We start from the raw sequence: 26237 nt of genomic DNA, 5'->3' as shown, positions 1-26237 counted from the left end.
TCCTTCAAAGTCTGCACCAAAATGCTAACAACAAAATCAAAGAACGGTAATTTGCGGGATCAAAGTGCAAACTGAAGTGGGGCAAAAGAGGACTGGGTCCTAACCCTTTTTTATTTTCATTTGCATTTTAATGTAATGACATAGGTTGAAATGAACTGGAGGCATTCCCAAAACGCCAGACAAAGTAGTCAGCTCCTTTCTCTGTGTACTTGTCCTCAAACAAGGAAGCTAGTGCTAAGAACACAATGGTACTGCCCACACTGAAAAACAGTACATTCTGCAAACATTTTTCTTCTTTTAGTTTTAAGACAGACATTGATAAATTGTAAGAAATCAATGATTTTAGCATTTAATCTGCAGCTAACGTATTCTAGTGGGCCCATCAGGATGCAGTGCCTAAAAACAGGAATGATAATAACAGCTAACTTTCATTGGTCTCTTAGAATGTGCAGCACTGTCCTAGGTTCATTATATTCACTTCACGTAATACATGGCAGGTGGATTTTTGTTTTCAATCTTTTTCATTATATTATTATGTTTTTGAATTGGAAGAAAAATAATGGAGCACGATTCTGTGTAATTTTTAGATTTTAGAATTCAAGGTATCATATATGCAAATCACTTTGCACTTAATGTGTTATATGACAACATATAAAAAAGACCATATACCATAACCAAGTGAGATTTATCCCAGGAATTCTAGGTTGATATAACATCCAAAAATCAATCAGTATAAGGCACCCTACCAACCAAATAAAAGACAAAACCACATGATAGCCTAATGGATGACAGAGTTCATGAAATGGCATACTGATATTTTAAGATGAAAAAGTATATGAAAATGGCAGTAGTAAAGAGGTCACTCTGATCTTCCCACACCCTTTGCCCCTGAAATAGGCCATAAAATTCTACTGTGAGAGGTACCCTCCCTATACCAGAGGACAGGAGCTTCCTCATAAAGTAGATTCTACCATACATTAGAAATAAGTGACCTATAGAATAGGACATTGAAATTACACAGAGGGGGAAAAAAAAGTGAAGAAAGCTACAGGGCTTATAGGACACAATGAAAAAAACAATATTCATATCATGGGAATTTTAGAAGGGAAAGAAAAGAGAAAGAGACAGAAAGTGTATTTAAAGCAGTAATGGCTGTCAACTTCCCAAACCTGGGATAAGAAAAAAACATTTAGATGCATGAAGACCAAGAGATACCAAATAGGTTGAACTCAAATAGGCTACACCAAGATCTATTAAAACTTACTGTAAAAATTTAAAAAAAACAATTAAAAACATTAAGAACAGCAAGAGAAAAGTCAGAAGTCACATACAAGGAAACCCCCATAAGACTAGTGGATGATTTCTCAACATGAACTTTTGAGGCCAAAAGAGCATGGTTGATATACTCAAAATATTGAAAGAAAATTACTGCCAGTCCAGAATTCTATGCCTGGTGAAGCTGTCCTTCAGAAATGAAGGAGGGATAAAAGGCTTCCCTGAACAACAACAAAAAGCTGGGAGAGTTCGTTATCACCAGAACTACCTCACAATAATACCAAATGGACCCATCAAACTAAAAAACTTTTGTACAGCAAAGGAGACCACCAACAGAACTAAAAATTAACCTACTAAATGAAAGAAGATATTTGAAAACATTATATCGAATAAGGGTTGTATTCAAAATATGTAAGAAAGTCATACAACTCAACACCAAAACAAAACAAAACAAAACAAAACAAACTAATAATCTGATTTAAAAATAGGCAGAGGACCTGAATAGGCATTTTTCATAGAAGACATACAGATGGCCAACAAACACATGAAAAGATGTTCAACATAACTCATCATCAGGGAAACACAAATCAAAACCACAGTGAGATACTATCTCACATCAGTCAGAATGGCTAGTATCAATAAGACAAAAAATAACAAGGGTTGGCAAGGACGTGGAGGAAAGGCAACCCTTGTGCATTATTGTTGGGAACGTTAATTGGTGGAGACATTATGGGAAGAAGTATGGAGTTTCCTCAAAAATTAAAACAGAAATACCATAAAATCCAGTAATGTCACCATTGGGTATTGACCTAAAGAAAACAAAAACATAAATTTGTAAAGGTAGAGGCACTTTATGTTTACTGTACCATTATTTACAATAACCAAGATATGGAAGCAAAATAAGTGTCTATAGGTAGATGAATGGATAAAGAAAATGTTCTATTCCATAATGGAACAGAATATTACTCAGCCATAAAAAAATGAAATATTGCCATCTGTGACAATACACATTGGTACATAGAGTATTATGCTAAGTGAAATAAGTCAGACAAAAAAAAAAGACAAATTCCATATGATTTCACATATTATGTGGAATCAAAAAAAAAACAAAACAAATAAATAAACATACAAAATAGAAACAGACTCATCAATACAGAAAACAAACTGGTGGTTGCTAAAGGAGAGTGGGGGGATGGGTGAAATAGATTAAGAGGTACAAACTTGCAGTTATAAAATAAAATCATAGGAATGAAAAAATAAAGTCATAGGAATGAAAAGTACAGCATTAGGAATATCATCAATAATATTTTTAAATAATTTTGTATGGCTATAGATGGTAACTACGCCTTACTGTGAGCACTACATAATGTACAGAATTATCAAATCACTATGTTGTACACCTGAAACTAACACACCATTGTATGTCAACTATACTGTAATAAGAAAAAGAAAAGAAAAGAAAAAGAAATGCGAAAAGGTGTTCTTTGAAAGGAAGTAAAAAAAGGCTAATTAACATCATAAAAACATAAATGATAGAGTAAATCTCACTGATAATGGTAAATTTATACTCATTGTTAGATTTTGCAATATGGTAATAGTAGTACATAATTCACTTACAACTCTAAAAGTTATGAAAAATGAACATAGTAAAAATAACTGTAAATAGAATGATCTTTTATTAGTTACACGATATAAAAATATATAAATTGTAACAACAATAACCTAAAATGTGAGGGGGAGGAGAAGTAAAAGTGTAAAGTTTCAAAATTCCATTAAAGTTAAGTTGTTATCAATATAAAATAGGGTGTGGGGCGCCTGGGTGGCTCAGTCCGTTAAGCGGCCAACTTCAGCTCAGGTCACGATCTCGCGGTCCGTGAGTTCAAGCCCTGTGTCGGGCTCTGTGCTGGCAGCTCAGAGCCTGGAGCCTGCTTCCGATTCTGTGTCTCCCTGTCTCTCTGCCCCTCCCCCATTCATGCTCTGTCTCTCTCTGTCTCAAAAATAAATAAACGTTAAAAAAAAAAAATTAAAAAAAATATATAAAATAGGGTGTTATAAGTTTAAGATATTTTATGTAAGCCTCATGGGAATTATATAGAAAAAAATGTTAGTAGTTTCATGAAAGAACAAGAAAAAGAAGTCAAAATATACTGAAACCAAAAACATCAAAACACACACACACAAAAGACACCAAAATCAGAAACAAAGAACAATGGATCTACAACCAGAAAGACATTAACAAAAAGGAAATAGTGAGTCCTTTCCTATCCATAGTTACTTTATATGTAAATGGCTCAAAAGACATAGAACATCCGAATAAATTAGAAAGAAAGAAAGAAAGAAAGAAAGAACAATGTGCTGCCTCCAAGAGATGCACCTTAGCCTTAAAAACACACATAGGCTGAGAGTGAGGGGATGGAAAAAGACATTTCAACAAAATGGCAACCACAAAAACAAAAACAAAACAAAAATGCAGCAGAGGTGGCTATACTTAGACAAAATAGACTTTAAACTAAAAATGGTAAAAAGAGACAAAGAAAGTCATTATGTAATGACAAAGGGGTCTAACACATTAAGAAGATACAACAGTTTACATACATAGTGGTAAAGCACCCAACGTCAGACTTGAACGACACTCTAGACCAAATGGACCTAACGAACACATATAAAAAACTCTAGCCAACAACAGCAGAATGCACATTCTTCCCAAGCACACACGAAATACTTTCTAGGAGAGACCATATAGTCGGCCACAAAACAAGTCTTAGCAAATTTAAGAAGACTGAAATGGTGCCAAAAATCTTGCTGACCACAAAAACATGAAATTAGAGATCAATAACAAGAGGAAAACTGGAAAATTTATGAACACGTGGAAATTAAACTACTCTCTCCTAAATAACAAATGGACCAAAGAAGACATTAAAGAAGAAAAAAAAAGTTTCTTTAGACAAAAAGGTAAACACAAAATACCAGAACTTGTGGGATGCGGCAAAAGTCATTCTAAGAGGAAAGTTCACAGCAATAAATACCTACATTAAGACGCAATAAAGATCCTAAATATACAACCTAACTCTACATCTTAAAGAACTAAAAAAGAACTAAGCCCAAAGTTAGGAGAAAAACGGAAATAACAAAGATTAGAGTAGAAGTAAAGGACAGAAAACATTATAAAAGATTAGCTAAACTAAGAGCAGCTTCTTTCAAAATATAAAATTGACAAACCCTTGGGTAGACTAACCAAGGGGGGGTGGGGGGGGAGGAAGACCCAAATCAACAAATTATAAATGAAATAGGAGACCTTACAACTGATATGGTAGAAATTCAAAGGGTCTTAGGAGGCTACTAAAAGCAACTACCTGCCAACAAACCAAATTAACTTTTAAGAAACTGAAAAATTCTTAGACAGCTTATCAAGAGAAAGTCAGGAAGAAATAGAAAATCTGAATAGACCAATTATGAGTAAGGAGATGAATCAGTAATCAAAAAATCCCCCAACCCAGTAACAGGACCAGATGACTTCACCAGTGAATTTTGCCAAATATTTAAAGAAGAATTAGCATCAATCCTTCTCAAACTCTTCCACAAAATTGAAGAGGAAGAAATACTCCCAAACTCATTTTATGAGTCCAGCATTATTCTGATACTAAAACTAGAAAATAACACTACTAACAAACAAACAAACAAAATAAAGTAGGCCCATATTCCTGATGAATATAGATGTAAAAATCCTCAATAAAATACTAGCAAACCAATTCAGCAGCACATTAAAAGGATCATGCATCACGATCAAGTAGAACTTATTCCTGGGATGCAAGGATGGTTCAACATAGGCAAATCAATGATTGTACCACATTAATGTATCACATTAATAGAATGAAAAGAATCATACAACCATCTCAAGAGATGCAGATAAAGCACTGCACAAAATCCAGTATCCATCCATGATAAAAACTATGAACAAATTATACACAGAAGGAACATAGCACAGTAAAAGTCACAAATGACAAATCCACACATACTACCACACTGAATAGTAAAATGTTAAAAGCTTTTCCTCTAAAATCAGAACAAGACAAGGTTGCCACTTTTACCACTCCTATTCAACATAGTTCTAGAAGTCCTAGCTAGGGCAGTCAGACAAGAAAAATAAATACAAGTTATCAGAATTGGAAAGAAAAAAACAAAATTACCTCTATTTGCAGGTAACATAATTTATATAGAAAAAAATCTAGACTCAACCAGAAAACTATTATATCTAATCAAAGAATTCTGTAAAGTCCCAGATTACAAAATAAACATATAAAGATGAGCAGTACTTCCATGTACTGACAGCAAATTTCTAAAAAATAAAAAAACAAAAACAAAAACAAAAAACAAAAACCAAAAAACCCCAAAAAAACCCCACCTAATTAAAAAATGGGCTAAGGACCTGAATAGACATTTCTCCAAAAAAGACATATTGAAGGTCAACAGGTACATGAAAAGATGCTCATCATCAATCAATCAATCTCATTTATGATAGCATCAATACTTGGGAATAAATTTAGCTAGGGAGGTAAAAGATCTATGTGCTGAAAACAAAACACTGATTAAAAAAAAACTTAAAAGACACAAATAGAGGCGCCTGGGTGGCTCAGTCTGACTTCGGCTCAGGTCATGATCTCACAGCTCATGAGTTCGAGCCCCGCGTCGAGCTCTGTGCTGACAGCTCAGAGCCTGGAGCCTGCTTCAGATTCTGTGTCTCCCTCTGTCTCTGCCCCTAACCCATTCGCATTCTGTCTCTGTCTCTCTCAAAAATAAATAAACATTAAAAAAAAGACACAAATAAATGGAAATTTCATGTACATGGATTGAAAGAATTAATATTTTTAAAATGCCAATACTACCAACAGTCATCTATAGATTCAACGCAATCCCTACTGAGATTCCAATGGCATCTTTTACAGGAGTAGAAAAAAACACTCCTAAAACGTTTATGGAATCACAAAGGACCCTGAATATCCAAAGAAATCCTAAGAAAGAAGAACAAAGCAAGAGGCACCACGTTTCCTGATTTCAAGCTAAACTGAACCATAGTCATCAAAACAGCATGATACTGGCATAGAAATGGACAAACAGATGAATGGAACAGAATCAAGAGCCCAGAAAAATACCCCAGCATACACAGTCAACTAATTTTTACAAAGGAAGTCAAGCATACTCAATGCTAAAAAGACAGTCTTTTCAACTCAATGAAGAAAAGACAGTCTTTTCAACAAATGGAGCTGGGATAAGTGGATATTCATATGTAAAAGAATGAAATTGGACCCATATCTTACACCACTCACAAAAATTAACTTGAAATGGGTTAAAGACTGAAATGTGAGATGAAACCATGAAACTCCTGGAAGGAAACAAAGGAATACAGCTCCTCGGCATGGGTCTTGGTAATAATTTCTCAAATAGGACTACCGAAGTACAGGTAAAAGAATAAAAAGTTAACAAGTGGGTCTATATCAAACTAAAATCTTCCGCACAGCAAAATAAACTATCAACAAAGTGAAATGAGAAACTTGTAGAATGGGAAATATGTGTGTAAACCATCTATCTGACAAGGGTTTAATATCCTAAATATATAAAAAATTCATAGAACTTAAGAGCAAAAACAAAAAAAAAACACAAAAAAAACCCACCTAATTAAAAAATGGGCTAAGGACCTGAATAGACATTTCTCCAAAAAAGACATATTGAAGGTCAACAGGTACATGAACAGGCTCATCATCATTAGCCATTGGGGAAATGCAAATTAAAACCATAATGAGGTATCACCTCACACCTCACACCTTTTTGACCATCATCAAAAAGGTAAAAGATAACAAATACTGGGGAGGATCTGGGGAAAAGGAAACCCTTGTGCACTGCTGATGGGACTGTGAACCGGAGCAGCCACTGTGGAAAACAGTATGGAAGATCCTCAAAAAATTAAAAATAGAACTCTCACATGATCCAGAATCTCACTTCTACCAGTTTATCCAAAGGTACTGAAAACACTAATGGAAAAGGCATCTGCACCTCCACGTTCAGAGCAGTTTTCTTTACAACAGCCATGACATGGAAACAACTTGAGTATTTATCAATTGAAGGTGTAGAATATATGTACAATAGAATGCTATTCAGCCATTAAAAAACAACAACGACAACAACAACAACAACAACAAAAAAGGAAATTCCTCATTTGCAACAACACAGATGGACCCTAAGGGCATTATGCTAAGTGAAATAGGTCAAACAGAGAAAGACAAATACCTTGTGATTTCACTTACATATGGAATATAAAACAAAACAAACAAGAAAACAAACTCATGGAAAAGGAGATCAGAGGGAAATGGAGCAAGGTGTTCAAAAGGCACAGATTTCCAGTTATAGGTAAGTAACTTGGAATGTAATGGACAACAGGAATACACACTGTGTGAGACAGCAAAGTTGTTAAAAGAGTAGATCCTGAGAGTTCTCATCACAAGGAGGAAATATTGGGGTTTCTTTTCTTTCTTCTTTTTGTATTGATATGAAATGATGGATGTTAACCAAACTTATTGTGGTAATCATGTGATGATATATGTAAACCAAACCACCATGCTGATACCTTAAACTTTTATAGTAATGTATCTCCCATTATTTCTCAATAAAATAAGAAAAAAGATAAATAAGTCAATTAGAAATGGCAAAGAATCTAAGTTGTCATTTCTTTAAAAAGGTATATAAGTGGCCAATAAACACCCAAAAAGATGCTTAACAAGATTAGCCATTAAAGAATCAAAACCATAAAGAATTATCACCCCAAAGTCACCAGGGTGAAAAATAAAACACAAACAACAGATATTGGCAAGAATTCACTGCTCCTCGGACTGTAAAATGGTGCAGCCAATTTGATAAACAATTTCACTGTTATCCACAATGCTAACCATAGAGTTATTACATGACCCAGTAATCCTCGTCTTAAATATATAGCCAAAAGAATTGAAAAGCCTGTAACAGAAATGTTTGCCACGGTATTATTCCCAATAGCCCCAAATTAGAAAGTCGAATGTCCCTCTGTTGATGAATAGATACAGAACATACGGTATGTCATACAATGCAAAGTTTCTCAGCTTTAAGAAGGAGAAGTACTGAAATGTTCTGTAACACACAGGCACCATGAAATGTGCTAAGTGAAAGAAGCCAGACAAAAAAGACCATGCATTGTATGATTCCACTTAAATGAAATACGGGAAAGCAAGCAAACCTATAGAGACAGAAAGTAGATTAGTAACTGCCTAGGGCTGGGGGTAGAAGCCAAGGAAAATGGAGACTGACTTAACAGTGGGTGCAGGGTTTCTTTCTGGGTGATGAAAATACCCTAGAATTGATTGTGGTGATGGTTACACAACTCTGTGGATTTACTAAAAACACTGAACATACACGTTAAGCAGATGAATTGTAGGACAGGTGAAATATATCTCAATAAACCTGTTAAAATGCAGCATGGCTCGTAAAGGCATAAAAATATATACGGGCACTACAAGGTAATAACAGAAATACCCAGACATGCAGAGCTTATAACTTACTTAAAAACAGGAGACAACATTATGAAGCTGATAGGTGCTCCTACTAGGATTACTGAACCAAATTCGAAATATATTTTTAGCGTGAATACCAAATACAAAAATTATCCGTGTTCATTAGAAGTGGTCTTAAGCCATCGAGCTGCTGATTCTGCACAGCCATATCCACATTTCATGCTGAGCCTGCATTTTACTGTCACTACATTAAAATCAATTTTATGAGCAACTGTATACTCTTAACAGAACAAGTACTTTTAAAAAATGTTGAAATGCCTACTCATAAACGTATATGAATCCAAACAGGAGCCTTTAGAGTGAAGTAAATAAATAAAGTGCAGCAGTTTTGCATCTCTTTGGAAAGCATAATTTTGGATATGAAATATTTATGCTCCTTTGTGATTTAAATCTAATGACCACCACGATTTCAAAAAATTGATTATTATTTAGAAATCTTGATAGGAAAGCCCTTAAAATATTATCTGCAAAGCTTTACATTTTAAGACCCAACTATTGCCTTCTTCAAAATCTTTATTTGCATGTTTTCCCCATAAACCTAGAGATTCAGGAAAAAATAACTACAGAAGGGCCATCATCAAAACCATTTAAAGCTTACAGTTCAAAATGCTGTTGTACCATACATCACCTTGGTACAGAGCCCGTTTTGCAATTCTGTGTCTCTTAAGAGCAGTTTGCAAAGCCAATTAGGTATTAGCACCAGTATTCTCCAAAGGCGAGACCATAAACACCATTTCTACGACTACAGGCACCTGGGCTCGGAAGGAATGAACAAAACTGCAGGAAGCGCATTTGGGGAAGGTTCTGATAGAAGGACAAGCATTGAGACTTTCTATCTTACTGAAGACAGTGAGAGATTCGTTTTCTGCAGAATGGGAGGAGCCACATTTTAGGAGCTCTTTGCTGGCCAATGGCCAGATGCAGAACAAACCCCAAGATACAGAACGAGACAGACCCCTGCAAACTTGGCCTCATCCACTGCACCTGCAACAGGGCAGCAATAACATCTGTCTCGGGGTGAAGTTTGCCCTGAGTGAAAGGGAGTGCTCACCACATAGTAGGTGTGCAGCATTACTGTATCTATTTTCTTTAACCTCCTGGCAAGAGGTGAATCTGACACAGGATCAATTGTGCACATTAGAAGATCCCATGGCATTTTTCTAAGCCCAAGGCTATTACTCCATGGATCTGGCTAAGTTCCAACTCAGGTAATTATATTCCACTTCCTAAATTGTCCCTGCTGTTCCAATCAGGTACAGCATCATTCGTTTTCCTGCCTTTTCAGAAAAAAAAGGGGGGTGGGGGTGGGGAAATTCTTCTTGAACTCACCAATCTTGCTGACGGAAGAAAGGCAAATGCAATGTGTCACAAAAGTAATGTCTGCTTCAGTAAGGAACGACGTGACTGCAGTGTTTGAACTCTGGTGTTGTGGCATGCTCTGAGCACCAAGATAAAGATCTCAGAGAGAGCAAATCCCTCTGGATGAAATCAGATGACTATGTTCCGATACGCTCATCAGATAACAGCCATGAAGGGCTCTCTGTAACTACTACAGGGAATGATCTCATGATCTCTTCAATCCACGCAATAAAAGCAGAGACACTCCTGCAAGTGTTTATATCTTTAATGTCATTGTAGATATAACCATTTTCTCATGAGTTTGGGTAAGGACCGTCAGCAGAAATCCAGGAATGTATGAACCAGCCAGTCTCTCTTTAATGCTGGGGAGACCCTAAAAATAAAGCAGGCTGCCATCCCTCACATAGCCAAAAGATTTAAAGTCTGACAAGATCAATTTTGGGCAAGGACAGAGGGAAAATAAAACTCCCATGCACTGCTGGTGGGAATATAAACCGGTGCAGACTTTTCATAGCAATTTGGCAGCATCGAGTAAAACTAAAAGTGTTTCTATTCTACATTCCAGGAATTCTGCTTCTAAGAATGTATCCTACCAAGGCTCTTGCACATTGTACCCAGAGGCACATACATGGATCTTCACTGCAGCCATGTTTGTCGGAGAAAAAAAACAGGAGCAAAGAAACTAAATGTTCGTGGAAAAACAGAAAAACAGAGCGCAGTATATTCATCTGATAGAATATCACAGGTTGACCTAAAGAACGTAATGCTAAGTGGGGAAAAAATACAGAGTAATTTATATGGTTGGATACTATTCATTAGAATTTACAAAAGGGCAAACATTACTCTCTTACTTTTTATGAACTACACACTGACTGCGGGAAAAAGCACACCCACATGCATGCACACACGCGGGGAAAAAGCACACCCACATGCATGCACACACACACACACAGATGTTTTCAGCATTTTGGATCCTCAGCTCTGAAACCACTCATCTGGGGGTGGGAAAGTCTCCATTGTAGGTTTCTTCGTAGGAGTCTTGGCCTGACCCCCAGGATAGAAGGTGAAAAAGCCACAGTGTGCTTTCCCAGATGACCCTGATTTCCAGCAAGGGAATGAGCACATGATCTAGATGGCCAACTTTGACAGTCCCACTCAGGGTTTTGAGACCAAGGCTGAGGGGAGAAAGGCGTAGAGACATTGACAAATGTTGAGGCAGGTGGCAACGGTCAGAGAGCAGGTTGCAGCACCCTTACCCCCATGGATGGCCCCTCAGACATAGGTGCCAGCATGGCTCTGGCTACAGAGCCTCCCTTTGAATCTCTACCCACTCCTGGAGCCTAGATCCATGTTCCCCGTGATTCTATTTGCCACCAATTCCCTTTCTATGCAAAGCTTTTCTGCTTCAATCAGCTACATCTGTTTCTGCTGCTGGTGGAATATGAACCTTAGAGATGGAGGGGGCAGCAGCTCGTCCCTGTGGCACCCCTCTCCCCCCAAGGAGAGACAAGGGAGAAACGGGACTGGCTATGTGCCATATTTTATTAAGGACAACAGTTCAGACATAAATATGACAGCCTGTTAATAGCTGTTCATACTGAGCAGTAAAAGGAAAAGTGTGTGTTTGTCACCCACGGGACTTTTTTAAAGTATTAATTTTTAAGAGATGAGGACCAGACTATTATTTCTGGGGTCCCCAAATGGTTTAGGTAGATTTCTTGCATTTGACGGGTCCCAGGCCTTTTTGGAGTCATATTGTTTAAAAGTATACGAGTAATGCACTAGACATAGAAACAAAATGCACAGATTCTCAATGTTTAACCTTGTGCTACCGTTTAAAAGGGAAATCTAAAAATCTTTGCAAGGATGTCTGAGTCGACCAAAGTGGCCCATTAGCCTCCAGTCCTGATCGTCATTTCAGAGGCACTTAGATACAATGAATGACACACAAAATGGATGTTTTTGGACTTCTGGGCTGGCAAAGCAATGCCTAAAGACTTGTCAGGGAACTCGTTTCGCATCACGTCTCCTCAGGTTTTAGTGTCTTCTCTTAATCTGGAGCATAAAAGTGCCCCCAACATTGAACCCAAATGTGCAAGAGTTGAGGCAACTTACTACATGGATGTCCTAACACCTTCACTTCATCAATAGCGAGGTAGCCTTGATGTCCAGAAGTTATCACTTCAAAAATCACCTGGAAAATTAAGCAAGATTTATATTATTCACACATTTGGTCAGAGTTTTACCAAGTGTGTTGACACATAAGACACGTAGTCTGTCTTTCTTTCTTTCTTTCTTTCTTTCTTTCTTTCTTTCTTTCTTTCTTTCTTTCTTTCTTCCGTTCTTTCTCTTTATTTATTTTCTTTCTTTTCCTTCCTTCCTTCCTTCCTTCCTTCCTTCCTTCCTTCCATCCATCCATCCATCTATCCATCCACCCATGCTTCCAACAAATATTAGTGGAGCACCTAATATCTGCCAGTCAACATTTCAGGTTCTAAGATGAAAAAGATAAATAAGACACAAACCCAGTTTTCAGGGGGGTTATTGAGAAGGGATGGGACAGACAGCATCCCACATCAAGGATTCACCTCGTAAGGGAGGTAATACCACGGTTAAGAGCCGATGTTTAGGGGCGCCTGGGTGGCGCAGTCGGTTAAGCGTCCGACTTCAGCCAGGTCACGATCTCGCGGTCCGTGAGTTCGAGCCCCGCGTCGGGCTCTGGGCTGATGGCTCGGAGCCTGGAGCCTGTTTCCGATTCTGTGTCTCCCTCTCTCTCTGCCCCTCCCCCGTTCATGCTCTGTCTCTCTCTGTCCCAAAAATAAATAAAAAACGTTGAAAAAAAAAATTTAAAAAAAATAAATAAATAAAAAAAAAAAAAAAAAAAAGAGCCGATGTTTAGAAGACAGAGGCTTAAAATCATTTACCAGAGACAATGTTAAGATTTAAATTGCTTTGGGGCGCCTGGGCGGCTCAGTCGGTTAAGCGTCCGACTTCGGCTCAGGTCATGATTTCGCGGTCTGTGAGTTCAAGCCCCACGTCGGGCTCTGGGCTGACAGCTCAGAGACTGGAGCCTGTTTCGGATTCTGTGTCTCCCTTTCTCTCTGACCCTCCCCCGTTCATGCTCTCTGTCTCAAAAATAAATATTAAAAAAAAATTTTTTTTAAGATTTAAATTGCTTTAAGATAACACATTTTCTGGTCAACTCCTTTGAGGGGATTCTATGACTACACTGAACCATGTGGGGCCCTAGGTTTTATACATCTAAAATGAAAAAACCACTGTAAGTGCTGTGAAAAAAAAAAGTACAGGGTATTAGAGTAACATGTACCAAGAGGACCTCCCATGAGGAGGTAGCACTTCAGCTAAGATCTGAATATGAGTGAAGAAAGACAGTAAGGCTTCTTCCAGGGTATGTGCAAAGGCCCTGAGCTGGACATGACCAGAACCATGAAGAGGAGCATTGGGACCTATAGCTATAAAGATGAGCTGTGACTGGGTTACAGAAGCTCCACTCACAGAGCAGAGATTCAAAAGAAGACAGTACATTAATAATATAAAGATGCTTGGGCCCCTGGGTGGCTCAGTCAGTTAAGCATCCATTTCGGCTCAGGTGATGATCTCACAGTCCGTGGGATGGGGCCCCGCATCAGGCTCTGCACTGACAGCACAGAACCTGCTTGGGATTCTTTTCCCCCCTCTCTCTGTCCTCCTCCCTCCCCCCTCTCAAAAATAAATAAATAAGCATTAAAAATAACACCATTAAGAGGTTACACCCACTGAAATTCAGATGGCAGAGGTATGAATTAAGAGGACAATGATATAAAAATCTCTATAGTACTCAAACCAAGAGGTCTTTGGCAACTTTTTGATTGTGGGAAAGGTGAGGCAAGAAAAGAAGGGCAACATGCTCTTAAGTTTTCAGAACGAATGACATTTTTGAGATGGTAGAACCACTTCAGAGAAATTGAGGCTAAAGGAGAAAGAAAGAACCGGCAAGAAGCTATCGATGTTCTTACTACGATTGTTTAAAGCTGTCTGTTGTCAGCCTCTGATTAAAAAGGTCCACATGACATCACTTAAACCTCCATTTACACATACCTGCATCAGCAAAGAAACCGTGGCTCATGCAAGGTACATATGCTAAGTCTTAAAACATCCCGGTAACTGCACTTCTTGGAAAAATTAAAATTTTCATTCTCGTAAAAACCAATACAAAATGAGAAGCTTTATTCACAGTAACCAAAAACTGGACACAGCCCAGATGCATTCAAATGGTACGTGATAAACCAGACTGTGGTACATCCACAGCATGGAATACTACTCAACAATAACAAGGAAATAACTGATGCACCCAAAACTTGGATGAATCTAATAATGCTGATGAGTCCATGTATGTAACATTGTGTAAGGTAAAAGTTTCTGAAGGGAGGGCAGATTAGTGGTTGCCAGGGCTGAGGGATGGTGGGAGAAGGGATGGGAGAGTCATTACAAAAGGACAATGTGAGTAATCCGTGTGATGTTGTAACCTTTAAGGTCTTCACTGTGGTGGCAGATGCAGAAACCTACTTAGGTAATAAAACTGTATATAGTTCAGGGGCGCCTGTGTCCAGCTTCAGCTCGGGTCATGATCTCACAGCTCATGAGTTTGAGCCCTACATCAGGCTCTGTGCTGTCAGTGCAGAGCCTGCTTCGGATCCTCTGTCTCTCTCTCTCTCTCTCTCTCTCTCTCCCCCCACGCTCCCTCTCTGCCCCTCCCCCACTCAAACGTGTGCTCTTTCTCTCTCAAAAATAAACATTACAAATAACCGTACAGCTCATAGCAGCTTTATTTGCAATAGCTAAAACATGGAAGCCACCAAGTATCCATTGACAGATGAATGGATAAGCAAAACGGGGTAAATACATACAATGGAGTTATTATTCAATCCTAAAAATGAAGGAAATTCCTGTACATGTTATGACATGGAGAAACCTAGAGAACATTATGTGAGGTGAAATGAGTCGGCCGCAGAAGGACAGATACCGTAAGATCCCACGTACGAGTTACCTGGAAGTAGACAGGAAGTAGAATGGTAGTTGTCAGGGCTGGGAGAGAGGGATGGGAAGTGACTGTTTCGTGGGTGCACAAGCAGAAAAGAGTTCTGGAGATGGATGGTGGTGTTGGCTGCACAACATCGAGAAGGTATTTAATACCCCTGACCTATACACTTCAACATGATTAAAATGATAGATTTTGTTACTTGCATTTTACTAAAAAAGTGAAAAAATGTACAGAAATACACACACATGCATGTCCAAGTCCATGTAAAAGAAGAAATCTGGAAAAGCTCTGTAGATTTCAACAATGTCACTATCCTGGCTGTGATACCATATTTTGGTTTGCAAAATGTTACCATTGGAGGAAACTGAGTACTGCATATGCAGGAATCTGTATCATTCTTGGTGTTTTTTTTTTCCTCATAAAAATTTGTAATGTTTATTATTTATTTTTGAGAGAGAGAGACAGACACAGCATGAGCAGGGGAGGGGCAGAGAGAGGGAGACACAGAATCCGAAGCAGGATCCACGCTCCAAACTGTCAGCACCGAGCCCAACACGGGGCTCAAACTCACGGACCACGAGATCACGACCCGAGCTGAAGTCGGACGCTTAACTGACTGAGCCATCCAGGAGCCCCATGTATTATTTCTTGTTATCGCATCTGATTCCACAATGATCTCCACAAAAAATTTCAACTTAAAAAAAGTAACTGTAAATTACACAGGATGTGTTACATACACTGAATAGCTACCACTCCGTTCTCTTGTTAGTTCATGTGAAAATTCTTTAAGGAAGAACTAAGAGATTCAGATAAAAGATAATTGTGAAAAACTCAGTCTTTCTGATTCCAGATATCATGTATCATGCTGTTTTTGCTACTACACATTGCCTGAACAAACACTTCCACCCTACGACTGCATTATTTATGTGTGTGCGATGGATGTGAAAATGGAGAAAGCCATCAGCAGAGCCCAAAATGGAAAGGCTCGAGGGGCTTCCTAGATAAGAAGTCATCCCAGAAACACCCGCGAGACGAGACGACACTGGGCTACAATGCCAACGCACTGAAATACAAAACACACGGGAGAGGAGAGGCCCAAAGTTGAACAGAAATGAAATAAAACGTTGTCCTGTTTGTAAGTGTATCTTTTTTCCACTGATGACCCGGAGAGAGGCAGAGATGCATGCACATTATTACAATGGGATCTGGCCTACTTCTCTCTGTGCTAAAGTCTAGACGACAGTCGAGGGAACAAAAAGCAGGTGAACACTGAGAGCAAGTAGGGGAGAAAGCCCTCTGGACGCCCTCAAAGCTGGGCCCCTGCGAAACGGTCCTATCCTGCCTGGCAGGAGGCAGCAGCAGCAGGCAGTATTGGAAGCAGCCAGCCGCTCTGCTCATAATGGCCACTGCACAGACCAATGTCCCTGACCATCAGCTACCCAAGAACTCCATGGCTCTGGTCACGAAAAGGGTATTTAGAAAGCCCAAACCAGAAATGTTCATCCAGGGACACCTGGGTGGCTCATTTGGTTGACTGACTGACTTTGGCTCAGGTCATGAACCCACAGCTCGTGGGTTCAAGACCCACACAGGGCTCCGTGCTGACAGCTCGGAGCCTGGAGCCTGCTTCCGATTCCGTGTCTCCCTCTCTCTCTGCCCCTCCCCGGCTCATACTCTGTGTCTTTCCCTCAAAAACAAATAAAAAATTTTTTAAAATAAAAAAAAAAGAACTGTTCATCCAGCCTTCCCTTCTCCCAGCTGATCCCCCTTCCCTCTTCCCTCCCTCTCTCTCACTCATTCATTCATTCACTCACTCATACAAGTCTCCACTGAGTGTCCTTTTTACTCCAGGCAATGGCATAAGTACTGTAATAAGCACCATGAACACAACAGATGCAAAATTGTCCTTCTTACCAAAAATTGTATTTTCATATTATCAACTATAAGAGTTGAAGCTTCTTATAAAAAGAGAATGATCTGTATTTTTAAAGGGATATGTTAACTCTCAGAATAGACTGTACATGTAAAACATGCTCATGTGGATCTATTTTTGAAGTTTATGTGCTAAAATTTAATGCACAATATTTCATTTAAACCAATACAGCACCATGGCCCTAAGAAAGGAAGGAGGAGAAGAAATGAGACATCTCGATAAGTCACCCTAAAACCTCTGAATCTGGTTTCTCACCCATCACTTCAATAGAATTTATGATGACCCTCAAAAGTTTTACACTCAATGATTCGGAGTCTTACTGTCCAACTATTAATAGGATATTTACTGTAAGCTCTGAGAGGGATCCAAAAAAAAAAAAACCAAACTAGATAATTTTATGGAATTCAAGCTTTAGTTCCACAAAAAATAAGGAACACAGACAAGAACAAGACAGGAGCCAACTAACAGGTGGGAACAATAAGGAGCTATTAGGACTGTGATCTTTCTCCACCACAGAACTGTCACCTCCTCATTACCAAACCAACCAGGATGCCTCGGATCCAGCCAAGGCAACCTTCCATCCAATTTTTCAGCCTGCTCGTTAAACTCACAGCTGCCCCAGAAAGGACTTACAAGTGTCTCTGCTAGACCCGAGGCGGTTGAGTGTTCAGCAGCAAGCGAGATTCCCGGCAAGACGACTTGCCAGGGGAGGCCACAACAAAAGAATCTTCGGCTTACTTCTGAAACTTTACTTGCCCCCCTTGGTCTTCTAGCTGGAGTACCACAAAGCATCCAAGTGCAAATATACCAATAGAACAATGGACTTTTCCTTTCAGTTAATTAGAAACTCTGGAAGGTAAACTTCTAAAACTTGGCAGGTTCCCACACTGACTTAATAGTGTCTCTAAAAATAACCTTCATAGGGGGCACCTGGGTGGCTCAGTTGGTTAAGACTCTGACTTCGGCTCAGATTATGATCACCAGAACACCATTCCCAAGTTTGAGCCCCACTTTGGGCCGTGTGCTGACAGCTCAGAGCCTGGAGCCTGCTTTGGATTCTGTGTCTCCCTCTGTCTCTGCCCTCCCTGCTTGCACTCTGTCTCTCTCTCTCTCTCTCTCTCTCAAAAATAAACATTAAAAAAATTAAAAAAGGAAAAAAAAACAGATTCACTCTGTGGTTTCTAACAAACAAGAGGGTTCAAACACACAGCTAAACACCCAAGGCCTCTTTTAAATAGGTTTCTTAAAAACAGACTTTAGAATCTCATGAAAACGTTTCCTTGTCTTGAAGTCTTGCTACCTGGCAAGTTTTCCATTTTGTACTTTTTTTCTAACCAGTGCCCTTACCAAGAAACCTTCAAAAGCAAAAATATTTTTGTCTGTTTTTGTTAAATAAGGAAGCATGCTATTGAAAGTACAGGTATAGCTCTAGTGAAGTATGACAAGTGTAGGCAGAACCCAGAAGGAGTCCCTGGGATGTCTGAAGATGCCAGCACACTGGGCCAAAAAGACTGAGGTCCGAGGAAGGAAGCGACATGAGAAGGCCAATGGCGCCACTGGAAAAGGAAGTAAGAGAGGCGGGTACAGCTGTGCCCACGCTTACTTTTATCAAACACAACAAACTACCTTGACAATCTCTATCATAAGTGAGGTTTGGGTCTCTTTAAGAAACACACAAAGCCTTTTCTTTTCGAAAACATTTAAAAACAAACTTTATATACGGTGCATGTCTATGTCCCAAGTATCTTCTGTGCATATTATATAATTTTCCCCAGTCACCCATACAAGGTAAGTAAGTACATTCCCTTTTAGAGATGGGGATGCTGACTCAGAAAGTAATTAGGTAATTTTTCTGAGGTTACAAAATTAGTATATTGCAGAGTCAGGGTATAATTCTAGGTCTATTTTACTTTGCAGTCTGGACACTTCCTGTTACTGAATGCCTTAACTAGCAGGCATGGGAGACTACATATATGTAGAATATACACACATATACATATGCCTAACCTATACATACATACATACATGCCTCTTTCCACACACACACACACACACACACACACACACACACATGCACACACACACACTACATAATCATGCATTCACACACACATAAATATATACATCTTTAATGTGTGTGTGTGTTCTAAAATTTTTACTTCCAGATTTAAGTAAGGAATCTTGTAATCATCTATTTGACCTAGAAATGTAGATGCAAGGAATGGTTATAAGACATAGCTTTAACAACATAAATCTTAAGACAGAGGTCAGCAAACTATAGTCAACAGGCCAAATCGGCCCCAACCTAATTTTTATAGGTTGGTTTTTATAGTCTTCAACTGCGGGTGAAAGTCAAAAGAAGAATAATATTTAGCAATACATGAGAATTATGTGAAATAGAAATTTCAGTGTCCACAAATAAAGTTTTACCGTAACACAGTCATGCTCATTCAATTGTGTATCGTCTATGGCAACTTCACACAAAAACAGCAGAGTTGAGTGGATGCCACAGAGACCATCTGGCCCACAAGGCCTGAAATATTTACGACTACCCAACTTCCGGATTTAAGAGAAAACTTTCCCGCTTGGCTCCCCAACAACTGCCATTACCCTGGATAACAAGAAAACATGCATCAATGCATGCTTGTCATTGACTGCAATAGCTTGTCACAGCCCAACGCAACATGCCCTGCACTTTGTGTGGGAGCAATGCATTCCAGCTGTGTGGCAAGGGAGAAACCCTCTCCTGGCTTGACTTGCTTCAACTGTATTACATGGGTACTGATTTCAATGCCCGCTCAAGCTGATAGTATCATTTCAATTATTTATTTATTCATCATTTATCTATTTATTTTTAACAGGGGGTGAGAACATGAGTGGGGGGAGAGAGGCAGAGGGAGAGAGAGGGAGAGCGGGATAAAGAGAGTGAGAGAGGGAGAGAGAATCTTAAGCAGTCTCCCCTCTCAGCACAGAGCCTGACCCGGGGCTCAATCCCAAGATCCTGGGATCATGATCTGAGCTGAAACCAAGAGTTGGACGTTCAACTGACTGAGCCACCCAGGCATACTCATTACCAATTTTTTTTAAAAAAGCGTAATTGCAATATACCAAAACAAGACCATAGACACTGATTAAGGGGCACCTGGGTGGCTCAGGTGGTTGGGCATCCGACTTTGGCTCAGGTCATGATCCCACAGCTCATGAGTTCGAGCCCGTGTCAGGCCCTTTGCTGACAGCTCAGAGCCTGGAGTCTGCTTCAGATTCTGTGTCCCTCTCTCTCTCTGTCCCTCCCCTCATCATGCACACGTGCTCTCTTGCTCTCTCTCTCTCTCTCTCTCTCTCTCTCTCAAGAATAAACATTAATGGGGCGCCTGGTGGCTCACTCGGTTGAGCGTCCAACTTCGGCTCAGGTCACAATCTCATAGTTTGTGAGTTCGAGCCCCATGTCGGGCTCTGTGCTGAGAGCTCAGAGCCTGGAGCCTGCTTCGGATTCTGCGTCTCCCTCTCTCTCTGCCCCTAACCCACTCCCATTCTGTCTCTGTCTCTCAAAAATACATAAACATTAAGAAAAAAATTTTTTTAAAAAGAATAAACATTAAACAAATTTTTAAAAATTGATTACTTTATAGACCTCAAAACACTGAATAAAAAATTAAATCGAATTAAAAATAAAATAAAACCTAACTATTTTAGCAGTCAAATCTACAAAGCAACTTAACTACTGAGAATGTAGAACACTTTCATATTAAAACCTGACCCTCAGCATTCTATACAATGTTCTTTGGCATGAGCTATATTTTGGTGAAATGTCTTTGTATTTACTGAGATACATACAATTTTAGGAAAAATGTCTTTTCCATCTAAACTGTGATTATTTGAAAAGCTGAAAGCTAAAGTGATTGATCACAAAGTCATCCTAGCTTATTCTGGAAGAATTTTACCAGCACACAGTATTTAATCTTATATCTCTGTCCTCCTCTTTTTTGGATTTGGTTGGACAAAAAATATAATTAATCCCCCTTATTTGCAGATTCTGTACTTGTGAATTTGCCTACTCACGAATTTATTTGAAACCCCCAAATCAATACTTGCAAAGCTTTCTTGGTCATTTGTGGATATGCACACAGTGACAAAAATTTGAATGGCTCAAGCCCCACATCCCAGCTGAGGTCAGTCAAGGCAATGCTCTGCTTTTTGATTCGGTTCTCACACCATAAACAAGTGTCCTTGTCCCAATCTACTTAGTGCCACTTTTTTCATATTTTTGTGCCTTTTACTGGTGATGTTGCTATTTATAACGGTGCCCAAGCGCAGTGCTGAGGGGTCGTCTAGTATTCCTATGCACACAAGGCTTAAGCTGACTTACCGTGAAAATACATGTGTTAGGGAACTTTCATCTGGGCATAAGTCATCATTTTGGCTGTTCAGAGTTAAAAACCAACAATGAGGGGCACCTGGGTGGCTCAGTTGGTTAAGCGTCCGACTTCGGCTCAGGTCATGATCTCACGGTTTGTGAGTTCGAGCCCCACATCAGGCTCTGTGCTGACAGGTCAGAGCCCGGAGCTTGCTTTGGATTCTGCGTCTCCCTCTCTCTCTGCCCCTTCCCTGCTCATGCTCTGCCTCTCTCTGTCTCAAAAATAAATAAAACATTAAAAAAAATTTTTTTTAAACCCAACAATGTACATTAAGTAAGGAGTCTTTAACAGAAAGACTCCTAAAACAAGGTTATGTGTTGATCAGTTGATGCAAATGCTGTGACCAGAGGGTCTCAGGACTAATCCCTTATTTCCCATGGAAGCAACCAAGAGTTCAGTGTTCACTAATTCAGTACTCACTCACTGTGACTTCACAGAACATAACAACCATGAATGGAAATCAACTGCATTAGCGTGCCTGGATTCACATTGAGTCCTCATTTCTATTAGGGTACTCGGGCACAGGAAGGACAAAATGCTCATTTTTACCGATGCTTCCCAAATGGTAAAGAAATGTAGATGTAAGAAATGGGATGTAAAGAAATGTAGAATAAAGAGAATCGATATCCGTTCAATACCTCAACAAATAACCTCTCAGGAGACATGGTGTTGGATCCCCATTGTTGTTGGAGCCTTTGGGAAAAGCCACTTGCTCTCAGGTAGGAAACTGTCAGTTAAACCACTAACTAAGGCTCTTTCACTGGCTCATGAAAAGCCATCCTGGAGGTTGGCCTGCAAGGGGCTTGACATGAGGCTATCCTTCAGATGCCTTCCAAACAAGAGACGAAAGCAGTTTAACACCGCAGCCTCCCCTATCCTCCCTGCTTCAGTGAAGAGCAAAATTAGATTTCCATGCTGCCACTTTTCCTTGCTATGTGTGAGCAAAGAAAAGGGGTTTGCTTACCAACACAAACACTCACCACGGAACATGTGTTGGTGCAAGCCATTTGTCAATTCCCCAGGACAAACGGGATGAAACACTGTACGTCTGTCCTCCCACCCGAAACCTGGGAGATCCTTTCTGTCTTCGATTTAAATAAAAAGCAAAGGTGGATCATGCTCATTCACTAAAACATACATAATAAAACTCTCCATAACGACAAAGAGCCAAAGCCAAACTGCAACATATGTGACCTTAAAAAATCAGGAACAAAATAGTGAAATACTTGTTTATATGGACATATTATCAGAGTAAAGTAAAAGCCCACTTTCCCAAAGTGAAAGGTATTCGAAGGACAGCAGGGGTCTCACTGGAGTGAATTATTGGGGGCTTTGTCATGCTAATTGAAGTCATTCTTACATGACTTCATCTGCTTTTCAACCAATAAACATGGCTTTCCTCACTTTTTGTTTTCCCTTTCACATTTAAAAAGAGCTAGTGTTCTTTTCAAATCTTTTCTAATCATAGCTCAAGTACTCATTCTATAAAACAAGATGTGGAAGACAACTAAGGTTGAGGGGGGAAAATAGGAAAGTTATAAGGAAAAGGGCAAGATGAACAAGAAGTAACAGACCACAAAGAAGTTTGAGATGGGGACCCAGAACAAGTACCTATCCTTGATCATCAAATCATAAGTACAAGCTGGGAATGAAACGGAGATATGGTAAGTTTTGAACACACGTGAATTGATACACTTCCCAAATGCACCTCTAGGTCCCTACTAAAGTGACAGCCAAGTATGCTCCCACTGATTTCTTGTAACATACTGTTCATCTTTAAGCAAAAAATGCAGAGGACAGGGACCTCCAATAAAGGCAGCAGAGTAGGAGGACCATAAGGTCACTGTGTCCCACAGATACAACTAGATAACACCCTCATCAGTATAAATATCCCAGAAAACAGAAGACTGGCAGAACAGACATTCCACAGCTACATATAAAGAAGAGGACATACAAGAGGTAGGAAGGGTGGAGGGGGTGTTGCCAAACACACCATCATCATGCTCTCTAGGTGCAAGGTGCAATGTATCCACCCCTGTAAAACCCTCCATATCCACCTTGCTGGGGAGAAGTGGATTGTTAATGCCTGAGCCTGCTACCACCCCAGCTGCCAGCACCCTAGGGTTTTCCAAACTCTTCTCTCCTGAACTATCTGCTCCTCCTGCGGCCAGTTTACCTGAGTTTGTTCGGGAACAATGTGGGCGTACCCAGCTAGGAGCTGTGCTTCCAGCTGTTCAATTTCCTGGGGATTCCTCCGGTGGGGTGGGAGGAGTTGGCCAGGGCGGCCACGAGGGCTCACCCATTCTTTCCTGAGTTAGGGGGCTGTGACAGGTGGATAACAGTTTTTGGCAAGCCAGCCAGGAAGGGCATGCAGCTTCATCGCGTGATTGTCTTCACAGACTCCTGACCAGGCAGGTGCCTCGGCCCCTGCCGCTGCTTAGACTGCCTTGGAGGGGTAGAAAAGGTAAAGTCCCAGCAGCTGCCGGGGCCACTTGCAGGGAAAGGTCCCTATCCTACCCTTGCTGACCTGTATTCTGCTTCATGTGCGGTTTGAAAAGAGAAATAAGTTTGGGAAGCACCGAGCTTCAGTATTCTGGGTAAGTTGCAGCAGTACTGATCAGTTTCCCATTTCTATTTGGGAGGGAAACTGTCTAACACTTGGTACCCAGTGGTGCAAAAACATGGTTATAAGTCTAGGAGTCCCAACTTCATCTCACCAAGGAATTTGGCTCCCCTATGCAGGAATACGGAAGAGTACTCTGTTTGGTTCGGTTTCTTTCACTTCCCATTCATTCCTTTCTTCTCTTTTGGGGGTGGGAAATGCGACTTCCATCCCCCCTGACAGTGCCTTGTGGTGCGCTTTGGCAGCACGGTCCACATATGGCTATAAGCCGATGAGTAGGAAGGTGATTTTCTTACTGCATCACTGCATGGCTCACGTACATACATACTAGAATCAGAAAAAAGATCGGCCTTTGAGTGGGTCTGAAAATTACCATACTATCCTCCAATTAGAATTATTTTGTCAAAGATCTGGGAAATGAAATGACATTCTTATATGTTCAGGCTTTTATGCTGGTAGGTAACAGAGATTCAGCACATAAAGCTCATGATGCAAAGAAAGACAGGTTAAAGTGTGTGAGGACAGCAGGTCAAATGAGGAGAAAGAGAATGAGGAACACACCTTGTTACAATCTTTGGACCCCTGCCCTGGAATTCTACCTACCCCAAATGTGGATGGAGCCCCCCTCTGCCCTAGTTTGTCCTCCTCCTACTTATTGCCTCAAGGGGCAAGAATGGCCCTCCCTTTTAAGACCTGCTAAGACACCAAATGTGGTCAGGAGACCCCCCAATATGGAACAGGACGTTTCCTTTGCAGCCTTATCCTGTAGGGATGAATCCCCAGAGACAGTCTGCCAGATATTATTGGACATACAGTCCTTTCTCTACTTCAGACCTTTTAAATTGGAAAAATTCAAACCATACTTGTAGAGAGGATCCTCAGAAAACGTCTGACATCGTTTGCCACTATTTTTGTCATTGATAAGCCTCCTTAGGCAGATATGCAGACCCTTTTTTAAAAATTTATTTATTTTGAGAGAGAGAGAGAGCAAGTGAGCATGAGTCGGGGAGGGGCAGAGAGAGAGGAAGACACAGAATCCCAAAGCAGGCTCCGCACTATCAGTGCAGAGCCCGAAGCGGGGCTCGAACTCACGGCCGTGAGATCATGACCTGAGCTGACATCAAGACTTGGACGCTTAACCGACTAAGCCACCCAGGTACCCCAGATATGCAGACTCTTAAGTATTCTATAGACAATGAGCAACCGCAGTGACTGATTAATAAAGCCCATGAGGAGGCTCAGCATCTGACTGATGAAAATCCAGGTATTACCCCCTTACCAGCAGGGGCAATCCTGGTGGCCAAACCTGGCTGGGACCCAAATGTTGCTGAAGGAATGGTTCTTCTGAACCACTGCTAAGATATATGTTTACAGAACTAAAGTGAAGGGTCCCAAAGCAAAAATGTCTTAATAAAGTCAAGGAAATTCAACAGAAATTAAATGCTGATCCATCTGAGTTTCTGGAGAGGATTTATGAAGCCTATCAAAAATATTCCCAGTGAGGATCCTGGGGCTTTTGAAAATCTGAAAATGGTTAATTTGACCTTTATGGGACGAAGTGCCCCTAATATAGGAAAGAAGCTGCAAAAGGTCCAGGGAGCGGTAGGTGTGAACTCTTCTTAGCTGGTGCACATTGCTTTTAAGGTGTTTAGCTTTAGGGAGGAAAAGCATATGAAACAATGAAGTCCATTTCTCACAGCCCATAGTCAATGGGAAAAAATGGAGAAAATGAACCATACTTTGAAAAGGACCATCACAAAGCTGTGTCAAGAAACTCATTTAACATGAGATAGGGTACTGCCGCTTGCCCTCTCTGCATGAGGGCACCTCAAAGTGGGCTTGGATTGAGCGCCTATGAAATTGGATACGGCAGACCATTCCTGGCCTCTTGAGTTTCACCCCCTCTACCCAGAAGGGGGCCAAAGAAAAATTAAACAAAATTTAACGCTTGAACCAAATATTAACCATGATTCATTAGTTTACTTCCACTAGGACAGCC

General features: G+C 40.2%; 1 protein-coding gene across 5 annotated transcripts in view; it reads right to left on the bottom strand.

Moving 5' to 3' along the window:
- Positions 1-26237, bottom strand: part of PTPRM (protein tyrosine phosphatase receptor type M) — a 795639-nt gene that overhangs the window by 454094 nt on the left and 315308 nt on the right. For all 5 annotated transcript variants that reach the window (XM_058692682.1, XM_058692677.1, XM_058692679.1 and 2 more), the window contains exon 4: positions 12342-12420. In XM_058692682.1, the coding sequence (XP_058548665.1) occupies positions 12342-12420 (79 nt within the window). The remainder of the gene's footprint in view (positions 1-12341; positions 12421-26237) is intronic.

The sequence above is a fragment of the Neofelis nebulosa genome, chromosome 11, assembly GCF_028018385.1.
Source record: "Neofelis nebulosa isolate mNeoNeb1 chromosome 11, mNeoNeb1.pri, whole genome shotgun sequence".
NCBI classification, from domain to species: domain Eukaryota; kingdom Metazoa; phylum Chordata; class Mammalia; order Carnivora; family Felidae; genus Neofelis; species Neofelis nebulosa.
This window is presented reverse-complemented; position numbering and strand designations above follow the sequence as displayed.